Raw genomic sequence first — 12,213 nt, 5'->3', positions numbered from 1 at the left:
GGGAAGTGCTGCTGTAAAGATGATTTTCAAGTTTTCTGATTTCTGATTATTTTCGAGATTTCTGTATCAAGCTAAGCTACAGCTGAGCATTAAGAGCAAAACAAAGAGAATCTCCGACATACGAAGATTTTTTTAAACAAGATTAAATAAGGCATGTCCCTGTTCATCCTTAGAAAGTTACTTTAAAAAGTGTCTTAGCAAAACAAAGGTGACAGGGAAGGCGAAGGATCTTAAAAGATACAGGATTGCCAGAAATTTTAGAACAAACCCAGATCTTTGGGGTAAAGGGATCCCAAAATGACAGCTATTTATCATGACTACTTCTTTAGAGAGAAGTACCTTTTCTTTTCTTTTTTTAAAACTAGCTCCTTTGTTTTCTGCCACACCTGATTTACTACCTGTACTGGATTCTTTTTTAAGAACTTTTTTTAAGTGGAAACAAGTTTTCTTAATCCAAGATTTTTCACTTTTCAAAAGTACCCTCTTTAATCTCATGACTATGACCTAGACATTTTTAAAAGTTTCCTCCTGTTTCTTGTGTTTCAAAAGAGGACACTTGCTAGGGCCATACCACCCTGAACGCACCCGATCTCGTCAAAAGGGGACATTGGTTCACATTTGTCAGCCTCTTCCTCTGTTTGATCGAAATCTTTCACATGTCTGATGGGTTTTCTCTCTTTGTTCACTTATTGAAAGGTGTTTATTATTTGTTAAGATTAATTCTATCAGTTTGTATTAAACCCTGTTGCAAATCTTTCCAACTCAAAAAGAAGGTGAAAAAGGAAGTTTATGATCAGCGGATTTGCTGTTCCAAATTAGAGATGTCATCGCCTGTGGGGTGAAGGAAGGGGATCCATAGCCAGAGACAGCAGGGATCAGGATGCTTCAGCACAAAGTCACAGGATGTCATTTACTGCAGCTCCAAGTTAGCCGGGGCCTGGTCTGCTTTCTCTGGTTGTGGTAGAGCCCTCGGTAAAAGCCAGCTGAGGCTTCACTATCTGTTCTTCCTGGAGTGTTTTTCTCGTTAAGTGTAAGCTTGGCTTATTGTTGTACGTTCTCACCCAGTATTCTTCCTCAAGTGGAATGGACATTTGCCTCCTACTTACGGCTCCATGATGGTTTCTTGCCTCTGCTCATCTGTGAGGTAGTGGGTTTCTTGGGGTCCAGCGGAGGACTCCTTGCACTTGCTCTCCAGGTGGGTTTTTCCTTCTCATGCGATAACTTACTTGGCCTCTTCTCAATCCATTCCCACTTTCATCATGTCTTTGAGGTTTCCAGTACGGTGATAACATCTAGATTTTAATACTGATTCAGATTTTTTACCCCTCTTTTATACTTCTTTGGTAATCCAAAGGGTAATTTGAATGGTGAAGGAATTCTGAACTTCATTATTTCTTTTACTTATCTTGCGAGCCAAGAGTTTATTAAGTCAGCTAGCTCTCCAGGGCACTTGTTACATGTTGTGCTTTATTGAGCTGGAAGTCGTATTGCTTTTTCCTGAACAGACAAAGCTGTTCTAATAGTTTATCCATCCTGATCAGATTTGAATACGAATTGGTTAAATCGCTATGAAATACAAATTGACCCCTTAGGGAATCTTTGAAGCTTATTATTTCTCTTTGGGATTAATGATGTTTGGAAGTTGTAATAAGGTTACTATAAGATGCCTTTTTATTGACATAATTGATATGTAACATTGTGAAAGTTTAAGGTATACATTGTGTTCATTTGATACACATGTTGTAATGTGATTACTATCATGTCACCTAATATCACATCTTTTTTGTGGTAAGTACCAACTTTTAAGTATATAATACCAGTACTAATAACTATAATCGCAATGCTGTACATTAGAGCCCCAGAACTTTGTGCTGTAACTGGACGTTTGTACCCTTTGACCAACATCTTTCTACTTCCCCCACCCCCTGGCAACTACCCTTCTGCGTTTCCATGAGTTCAGCTTTTTTAGATTCCACATACGAGAGATATCAAACAGTATTTGTCTTTTTTGACTTACCTCACTTAGCATAGTGCTCTCAAGGTCCATCCATGTTGTCTCAAATGTCAGGATTTTCTTCTTTCTCATGGCTGGATAAATATTCCATTACACACACACACACACACACACACACACACACACACACATATATCGACACACATATACATATATACACACACCACATTTTTGTTCATCCCTCAATGGACATTTAGATTGTTTGCAGACTTTATATGGCCCATTACAAAGTTTAAATCATCACTGCTTTCATAAAATGCTGTAAAAAAACAATCAAATGGTGTTAAGTATCTATGCTTACGTTTAGACTATAGCTAATTTTCACAAATAACATGTAAACCTATTTAAGCTCCCAGAATATATATCTTAATGTAGATTGCATTCTATTTTTATCTGTCCTTCTTTCTCATTAACAAGAAGCTTTATGAAAACCAGGAGACAGGTTTTTATGTTTATCCCTAGCCTTTAGCACTGGCTGTGAAAGTTTTTAAAATAATTACTGTGCTTATTTAATAACCTTTTTAATTGCTCAATTTTTAGAGGTAGAAGAGGCTCTGACAAATCTGTAAGTCACCGTTTTTTAACATCTGTATTCTAAAGTTCTAGAGTACTGAGGGACTTCCAGTAAAATGAGGTAGATGAACAGTGAAGGGTCCCATTCCACTTGAACCAGAGGATTTGTGCTTTTACCTGTGTCCTGCTTCTCGCTTACTCCCAGGGACAGTGTCAGGATGGGAGTACAGGCTGTGTCCTTCCCAGGCATGCGGGACTGCGACTCACCCGGGACACTGCTCCTGCCTCTTCTTTGGTCCTCACCACAGTGACTCCGTGCTTGCCGAAGAAGAGGAACGTGTCCCTAAATCTGCTGTGTCTCTCTAATGACTTTCCTAACAGAAGCTTTACTGATTTAATGAAGTGGACCTCAGATACCAACTTTACGTCTCTTGAGGGCAGCACGGTGTCTGCAAAGATGAACTTTGGAGACGAATTACCCTTTCACCTGCTAGATGTGCATGCTGGAAAGGGGTATCTTCCCCTTTCTGTACTTCAGGAAACTCATTTAGAAAATTATCACAACCCTTCTTCACAGATATTAAAATGCTTGGCATACAGTAGTTACTCATTGTTTATACTCTTCCAGCCTAACTCTGTTTATTATTACAGATTACTATCTCTGAGATGCCGGACTCATTTTCCTTATTACTTTTCAGGCAGTTTTGTACAACGACAGATCTGTTCTAGAAAATCATCATGCCGCATCAGCTTGGAATCTATATCTTTCTCGCCCAGAGTACAACTTCCTTCTTAATCTTGATCACGTGGAATTCAAGCGCTTTCGTTTTTTAGTCATTGAAGCAATCCTTGCCACAGATCTTAAAAAGCATTTTGATTTCCTTGCTGAATTCAATGCCAAGGTTTGTGTACATATTAATGTCTGGCTTCAAAGATGGAAATCTTTATTGTCAGTATTACTGATAAGTGTTTTTTAATGTTAAGTTAGACTTAATACTACTCATAAAGTCATAATGAGACCATATGCAAGTCAATATTTTTTTAAATAACATTTATTATAACATGTCCTAAAAAGACTGTCACTTGCTACATTTCCTTTCTGACACATAGACTTAAAACTTTCCTTCACATGGTGATAAGCCAATTAATGATGCAAAAAGCTTTTAGGGGCAGAGTGGAGAAAGTTGTGCACAGTGCCAACAAAGGTATCTTATGAAATTAAAGATGGGCTTCTCAGCCAGTTATACTCACCTCACTGCACCTGTTCATCCCCTCTTCACATTAGCGTTTAGCTGGCTGGTGTGGGAAAGGACTGTCCACTCTTCCACTGGAGTATAATGCTCTCATTGAAGAACGGCTGGGGTTGCCCACTGTGCGCGGTCGTCCAGCACAGAGTAAGGAAGGAACGGGTGAAAGTCCCTGCCGTTAAGAATTCGCATTCGATAGGGAATTGAGAATCACTGCCCTCATGTGATAGTGCTAGTCACTGGCATGTGTTCTACCCCTGAGACGTCAGGGGTGGAAAATGCTTTACAGACTCAGAGATTTACACAGCTTTACAGATTCTTGAGGGAAGGATGCTCTCTCTTTGGCTGGCAGGAAGCTGTTATTCCCTTGATGACATTTGTGACCTAAAGGAAAGGTGCACCTTCAGGGTAGGGGAACTGGTAACAAAGGAATACTAGATTTAACCCGCCGGGTGGAGACCCTGTATGTGGCTGTCATGATATTAATAAAATACTTAGAAAAATCAAAAAATTTATATGCCTTTAAAATTATTTTATAGTTGTACAGCTCTGTTAACTTTTATTTAATAATAAAAATGCATTTAAGTGCTTAAGTCAGAGTAACAGATGTTTGTTTTTACAGGTGCAAGATCAGCTAGCCCAGTACTTTTGAATCTGTGTTCCTCAGAGGTTTCTATTCTGTAGTCTCTCAGGAAAATGTCACATGAGTGGGGCTCTAGATCTCCTACACGGGTTCAATCAAAACAGCTCTCCTTTTAAGTGTTTCCTATAGTGACTTTGACAAAAAAGGGTTTGGTGCCTAAGACACTGCTAACGTTCAATAACCACTGATCTGGGCCATGTACTTTATTTTTTACAAGAGAAAATTTGAGTTTTTGGAAGGCATGGTAAGTTGCCTACTTAGTGATGATAATTACCATTTGTTTAAATAACAGTGTTAGCATATACTGTAATCTAGGCATTTTTCATTTATTAATCCTCATGGCAATATGGCTGGATTGGTACTACTTTTCCTATTTTATAGATGAAGAAATTTAGATTCAGGGAGATGAAGTCATTTTTCCAGTATCACACAATGAATAAATCGAGTCAGGATTTGAAACCATTGAGATCAACTTTTAAAACTTGTCTTCTTTCAACTCTACCATATTTTCCTTTCACAGCTAAAGCCAACTTCTCTGTAGATCTTAAGTGTTCTGTAAAATTATAGTGTATATTATATATTAAATTATATATTAATTACATATGTAATATATACACACAAGTTAAAATTTTGTGGTAATCACACATATTGAAACCACAGTTTCTGTTTTTATGATGTTCTGCTTCCTTAGAAACAAAATTAGAATGACACTTCAAAGTGCCATTCTACCATTAACCCATATTCCTTCCTATAATTTAGACAGGAAATAGTTTTAAGATACTTTTGGGGGGAAAAAACCCAACTCCTGTGCCCTCAAAAGCTAAAATAATTGTTTTTCCAACCCAGGCCAATGATGTAAACAGTAACGGTATAGAATGGAGCAATGAAAATGATCGCCTCTTGGTATGCCAGGTGTGTATCAAACTGGCAGATATAAATGGCCCAGCGAAAGTTCGGGACTTGCATTTGAAATGGACAGAAGGCATCGTCAATGAATTTTATGAGCAGGTAGGTTGAAACGTGAGATTGGAGGGATTTTTGAGAGCCGCCATCTGAAGATGCTAGTCTTTTGGATTTGGGTAAGCCACATCGAGTGTTTGAAGTCTGTTTGCTTTGACCAAAAATGGTTAGAAGTTGTTGAATTTGCTCTGGTCTTAGTGTTTTCTCAGCTCTGTTTTGCTCTTGCTGCTAAAACTTAAAAAATATCTTATTGCCTATCTGACATGGGTCGAATGTCCCTTGAGTCAAGAGGTAAGGCTACACTACATTAGGATTCCAAGATTGCTTTCAAAACCGAGTGCCTGCAACCTAGGATCATTTATTTCCAGATGCAAATGTTTTTAATTGATTCAGGGTATACTTAGATTATATATTAAAGAATATCAATCCATTTCCAATTCTGCTGCAGAAAGACTGCCTTAGAAACATCAACTGGATAAAAGTCCTGGCAGAGGGTAAGACATTTGAGGGCTAGAAATGGAGATAAAGGAGTTATTTCGTGGTTTTAAGGATTCAAAGATTTAAACATGCTCTTGTAGATTTTAAAATTTTGCCTTTAAAATAATACTGTACCCAAATGCACTTGTATGCCCAACATGCAGCAAAGCCAATCACTGAGATATTGAGTGAGCAAGGAAAGGGTTGGAGAAGTAGCCACACTAGGAGATTGGAGCTCAGGCCTCAAATTTGCCTTCTCAGAGTGGAAGAGTGTGGAATATTTAAAGGCAAACAGAAAGGATCTGGGCAAAAGGGAGCGGAGCTATGTATTTCAAAATCAGATGAAGGAAGTTAATAAGTAGAGAAGGTTGAAGTTCATTTAGACCCAATTTATAATATACCTTTTTTTGAAGTTTTTTTTTTTTTTTATTTTGAGAGAGCAAGCAGGGGAAGGTCAAAGAGAGAGAGGTAGAGAGAGAATCCCAAGCAGACCCCACACCACCAGCATGGAGTCCGACACAGGGCCCAAACTCACCAACTGCAGGATCATGACCCGAGCCAAAATCAAGAGCCAGATGCTCAACTGACTGAACCACCTAGCTGCCCCTATAATATGATTATTTTTAAAGTATACAGAATTCTCATTAAACAAAGTTAGAATCCATGCTGGGAGGTTGAATCCCAGGTGTTTTTTTTTTTTTTTTTTTTTTAAACCAGCAATGTGATCTAGGATAAATTACTTAACCTCTCTGCGCCTTAGTTTCTCCATTGATAAAATAGGAATATTTGATGGGATCACCTCATAAGATTGCTGTGAGGATTAGATGAATTAATAAAGTTCTTAGAACAGTTCCTGACGCCCAAATGATCAATAAATGTCAGCTTTTGTAATTCCAGGTTTATTACTAAACATATTATTTCAGACAATTTTATTTAATCTAAGTTTCATTATTCATCTTTAGAACAAAAGGTCATCTGACACCCTACCACATGGAGTTATCATGAAGGTTATATGTGCTAATCTATAATGAAAGTCCTAGTCAACCTGCATCAACACTATTAAATTTCTTTCTCAATCTGGTTATGCTGTTAAACATCTTTTGGGTACAGATGCAAAATTCTAACCTTGACCAACTTTTTATTTTTTTGTTATCTTAGTTATCCTGTCTTTATACTCCTATATCCATTTAAGTGCCATGGGCTTAAAAAAACCAAACTCATTTAAAAAAAAAAAAAAGCAAAATTTAGGAAATTGTAGAATCCTGTGGGTAAACCCAACTGAGCTTTCTTTTTGGCAAACAATGGTTTTCTTCCTCACAGAAGATAAAATCATAGATTTCTAATCATGGGGCAATCACTAGGACAGTTTCTGGTTGTTTCCCTAGGACAATGCTGGCCCATCACATGGACACTCCTTGCCTACACAGTTTATACATTCTAGAGATTATTCATTCCCCACCAGTTCAAATCCTAGGAATGAAAATGTTCATCGTATCCTTTGGGGAATGCTCAGTACCGTGCTAAATACTTGACATAATATTGCTTTTCATTCTCAGAGCAACCTTTTAAGTAGATTATTCAGATTTTACACATGAAATGGGCATAGAACTTGCTCAACACCACACAGGTTGTTGGTGGCAAAAGCAGGCTTTGAAACCACATCTGTCTGGGCTCCAACTGTGCTCTCTGAAGCCCTGGAGGGCACAGTGGGAGGCTATCAGAGGGCAGGCATGGGAGTGCTGCTTCTCTCCTCTTTCTGTCTGTTTTACATGCTAGGTTTTCTGATTCAGATTCATTAAAAGGATCTGCTATTAGAAAGGAGCAGGGTGTTGAAAGGCACTTACAAAATTCAACTCTACACATTGGATGTACAGTTTCCATGATACCATCTCCCCTTAGGAGAAGGGGAATCTATACGCGACATAGAATTTTGCAGGTTGTTAGGTTCATTGATTTTTTTTTTTAATGTATATTTTTCCTGTAAACTGGTGAAGTGTGAAAATAGTCTCACTTAGAATTTCTCAAATATTGGAGGAATTCTTATAGTTAAAATGACAGTAATTAGACACTTCCTTGTAAAAATTATTTTGATGTAGACTATGCATATTTAGAAACCTTAAGACAGGGGTGCCTAGGTGGCTTAGTTGGTTAAGTGTCCGACTCTTGATTTCGGCTCCCATGCATGATCCCATGAACAGGGAGATGGAGCCCCACATTGGGCTCTGCACGGACAGGGGGGAGCCTGCCTGAGATCCCCTCTCTGGCCCTCCCTTACTCGCACATGCGCTCTCTCAAAATAAATGAATAAAAACTAAAAAGCAAGATAATTTTAACAGCAAAGCTCAGTGGTTATTCTTTCAGTAGCTACAAATGTACTTTTCTTTTTTAAATGATCAGGGAGATGAAGAAGCTAATCTTGGTTTGCCCATCAGTCCCTTCATGGATCGTTCTTCACCTCAACTAGCAAAACTCCAAGAATCTTTCATCACCCACATAGTGGGGCCTCTGTGTAACTCCTACGATGCTGCCGGCTTGCTGCCGGGTGAGTGGATAGAAGCAGAAGAGGATGAAGATGCCGAAAGTTGTTATGATGAAGAAGATGGCGAAGAATTAGATACAGATGATGAAGAAATAGAAGACAACTTAAATCCTAGTAAGAATGGAGGGATATTATAAATTCTCAAATGGATATTTACAGTTAATAACCCTAAATTTGGATCTTTAAGATACAGATTCTGTAGTTCTGTCTGGAATAACTAGTAGCTCAATGTTCAGATTGAATAGTCTCTTGAGTAACTCCTGGGTGCCGTGCTGATGCCACGACACACGGTCTTGGTTGAAGTAGCCTCTCTCTGGGTATTGTCCTCCAGCCAGTTCGCTTCAGGAGGTTCCACCTGTGCAGCACAGTAGGGCTGTCACCATAGCTGACTGTGTGAGGTGAGTGGGCTCGAGGGGCCAGTCCTTGGACATCTGCTGCCTTTCTGGCTGTAAATGAAATCCATTATTTGCTCTTTAACGTCGAATTTAAATGAAATTATATCCGGCATTCCAAGCACGCTATAGCTGAGAACAGAGAGCATAATTACGAAGAACTAGCCCCCCACAACCCCAGTTGTCTTCAGGATCAGTATAGTGAAGAGTGGTTTTCTGCCACCACCATGTGAGCATCATCTTGGGCAAATGACTGGCTTCCAAAAATTATTTCTACTCATTGAAGCCGTAATAATTGTGTTTAATTCAGTACCTAAGTCCTAAAAAAACATCGTTTAAGTGCATTTTTTTATCACTTGAAATTTTAGTACTGTCCTCCCCTCTCACCCCACCCAGTCTTGCCTAATCCCTTTCTCTGCTTCATTTTCATCTGTTCATATTTAACCCCATCTTGTGTTTTGCTTCTTCATTTGCTTTTCTAGATCTTTCCATTAGAATATGAGCTCCACGGTGCAGAGATTATCTTACTGCATATTACTACAACCCCAGCGCCCTAGAGAAATGCCTGGAAAGTAATAGGCACTCAGATATTTAGTGAATGAATGATTGAATTGTTTTACTAGGATTAGAATCTGTCTGTTTTAAACTTCACAGAACCACGAAGGAGGAAGGGCAGACGGCGAATATTTTGTCAGCTAATGCACCACCTCACCGAAAACCACAAGATATGGAAGGAAATCATCGAGGAAGAAGAGAAATGTAAAGCTGATGGGAATAAACTGCAGGTGGAGAATTCTTCCTTACCTCAAGCAGATGACATTCAGGTCATTGAAGAAGCAGATGAAGAGGAGGAGAGACAGTTTGAATAAAAGAAAAGACATCTTGAAGAAGTCCCGAGGGCCATGCCCAGGGTCAGAAGTCCTCGCCTGGCACTGACCATGCGGACTCGCAGCCGCCCGCTCCCAGGTGGACGGGCCTGAGGACCGCGAGAGGACCCTCGCTGCGCTGGCAGCTCCCCGGTCCTGTGCACTTGCGGCACACGGACACGGACCGGACTAGTGTTCGTAGAGCGGGGCTTCCGTCGCTCGTGTTGCGAAGCTCTTCCTCGATGCCTCCACTGGTATCCACTTTGTCATAATAACGCTTTGCCAGGTAGTAAGCTCTTACTTCCATGAGGGGTAGCTAGAACTAAAAATTCACGGGACCTCAGTTTCCAAGATGGCCAGAACTTTTTGCTTTCATGAAAACATTTTCCACATGTGTCTTTTAGGTCTTTGAATGTGTGTGTTGGGGGGGGGGGGGGGGGGGAGTCTGTGCCTGCCTAAAAAAGTACCCCGTGTTTGCCTTTCTGAGGGATCCGTTCAATGCAGTACACTGGCCAATGCCGTTCTCCCAGCTACGTTTATCCGTGAAAGACTGAATGACATTTGTCAAATACGACAAAATCCAGGCGCATCAGTTTGATGCTTTTCACCGTCGTGTGTTACCTTCTACGTGTGTTCTATTTCTGCTCCGAGTATTCAGGTTTGCCGTGGACAGCAGAAGTCTTAATTCCAGTCTCACTGACTTCATTCCGTGGTTGAATTTTTAAAGCTGTTCAGGTTTAAAAATGAAGGAATTGTATTGTTTAGTCAAAACTGTTCTTAGTACTCTTGCTCAGGATTAGTATTTTTCAATATTTAGTTAATATAAACAGACTTGTCAGAAGAAAAGAATTGCCCTGAAGATGTTAACTTTTTGTGAAGTGAGCATTTTCTCTCAGATCTCATAATTTGAGACTAATTAAAGTGGAGGAAAAGGAGAGGTCTTTTGCCTTACTGCAAAAATCAGACGAAGCTAATCCTATCGAAGATAAAGAACAACAGCACTGGTAGGAGTTCTAAAAGGCACAGTGAGTAATCAGAATACGTGCTTATCTCTAGATGCAGATCTTAGGTGTCATGTTTAGTCACTGTAAAACTGATGCTAATCTTTGTTAATTTCCTCCTGCCTTGAGACTACATGACAGAAGTGACCTGTGACTACTTAGTACTTCGAGAGCCCAACTGCAAGTCTAATTTTTAAGAAAGTAAATGGTGGGAAGACTTAATTGCAAAGAAAATGGTTATTTACAATATTCATGAACTCCTAGGGTACGGATAGCAAGATGGTAGACTACTTTGTTTTTTTTATTCTTGGAGACCATATTTTGGATCCATGTAGCTTTTGTAGACGGTAAAAACATTAATTTCCCAAGAGGATTTATTTACGTATGATGTCAGGCAGTTTCTTACCTACCTGGGATATTTGGCGTATCTCAAAGATATTAAAGATCTATAGAAGTGTTGGAAGTTTTGATCTTGTATAATATTTAATGAATCGCCGAGCTTTATTTATTAGACATGTTGAGTGCTCAGTTCCTTCCTGCCACTTTTGCTACCACTGCCACGTGATTTGTAACCTGGTCGCACATTACTAAGTAATAAAATTTTAACTAATTTATTGAGTTTGCACTTACAATGTATATATCCTGTGCTTTTATTTCTCTAGTGCACATTTTGCATCCTAGGTATACTTATGCTATTGCAAAGCCCATGTCTATAAAATCACATGTGCTTACATGCTTAGTGAAACTCAGATTTCCTTTCTATTTTATTAAAATTTTGTATTGGGGTTAATGTATATATTTTCTCAAAAGGAAGATCTTATTAAAAATATTACTGAGAACTTCTTTTTAAATAACTTTTAAATTATTTAATCTTTGCTAAATAATTGACATGTTAAAATAGCCCAAAGAAACCTAAAACAAATTCATAAATTGTAAGAAATGAATGTGACTATATTAAGTACAGTGCTATGCTATTAAATGAAATCTTACTTGAAAAATTGCCACAAGCCATATTACATATCCTATTTTGGTTACTACTGAATCAGACTTTTATTTTGACTTTCATCATGAATTTAATATTGTTTTAAACTCACTGGTCTTAGAAATCTTGTAGTGCTGTAATATATTTATGTGCTTAGTGATACATTCTTTCTCCATAAAAAAAATTTTAAAGTTATTTCCTGATTTGAAGGCTGTTTCCTGCTATTCTTACTTTGTTGGTGCTGTTGACTTTTTCTGTTCTTATAAGAATCCTGTAAACTCTAGCACTGCTGAACTCAAAAATTTCTTCTCTCTAGATTGCATCTCATAGGAACAAACTTCACAAAAGAGATGAATAAAGCCAACTCTGGTTTCCTTATTATAGTTGCCAGACTAATCTGAACAGCTCTAGAGGGTGGGTGGGGATGGCGATTGGCCTGTGGAGCAGGGATGAACAGCTTCCCAGAGGAAAAAGTGATTTACCTTGGAGATAATTGCTTGTGGAAAGAAAACAACACTATGTGTAGAGGCCAAGACAAGCACTATCCTCACACTGGAGGGGGCCCAAAGGAGGTTTAGA

The 12,213-nt window shown here is 38.8% G+C and overlaps 1 protein-coding gene across 1 annotated transcript in view; it reads left to right on the top strand.

The window, feature by feature from the left end:
- PDE3B (phosphodiesterase 3B) overlaps positions 1-12,012 on the top strand; it is a 176,859-nt gene extending 164,847 nt beyond the window's left edge. Inside the window, exons 13-16 of the mRNA XM_053899961.1 lie at positions 3,226-3,429; positions 5,264-5,425; positions 8,252-8,507; positions 9,440-12,012. Coding sequence (XP_053755936.1) covers positions 3,226-3,429; positions 5,264-5,425; positions 8,252-8,507; positions 9,440-9,654 — 837 coding nt within the window. The 3' untranslated portion in view covers positions 9,655-12,012. The remainder of the gene's footprint in view (positions 1-3,225; positions 3,430-5,263; positions 5,426-8,251; positions 8,508-9,439) is intronic.
- Positions 12,013-12,213: the final 201 nt, after the last annotated feature.

Source organism: Panthera pardus, unplaced genomic scaffold, assembly GCF_024362965.1.
Source record: "Panthera pardus isolate Hobbes unplaced genomic scaffold, ASM2436296v1 HiC_scaffold_12, whole genome shotgun sequence".
In the NCBI taxonomy this organism is placed as follows: Eukaryota; Metazoa; Chordata; class Mammalia; order Carnivora; family Felidae; genus Panthera; species Panthera pardus.
Note: the sequence above shows the minus strand (reverse complement) of the source record. Positions and strands in the feature narration are given on the sequence as shown.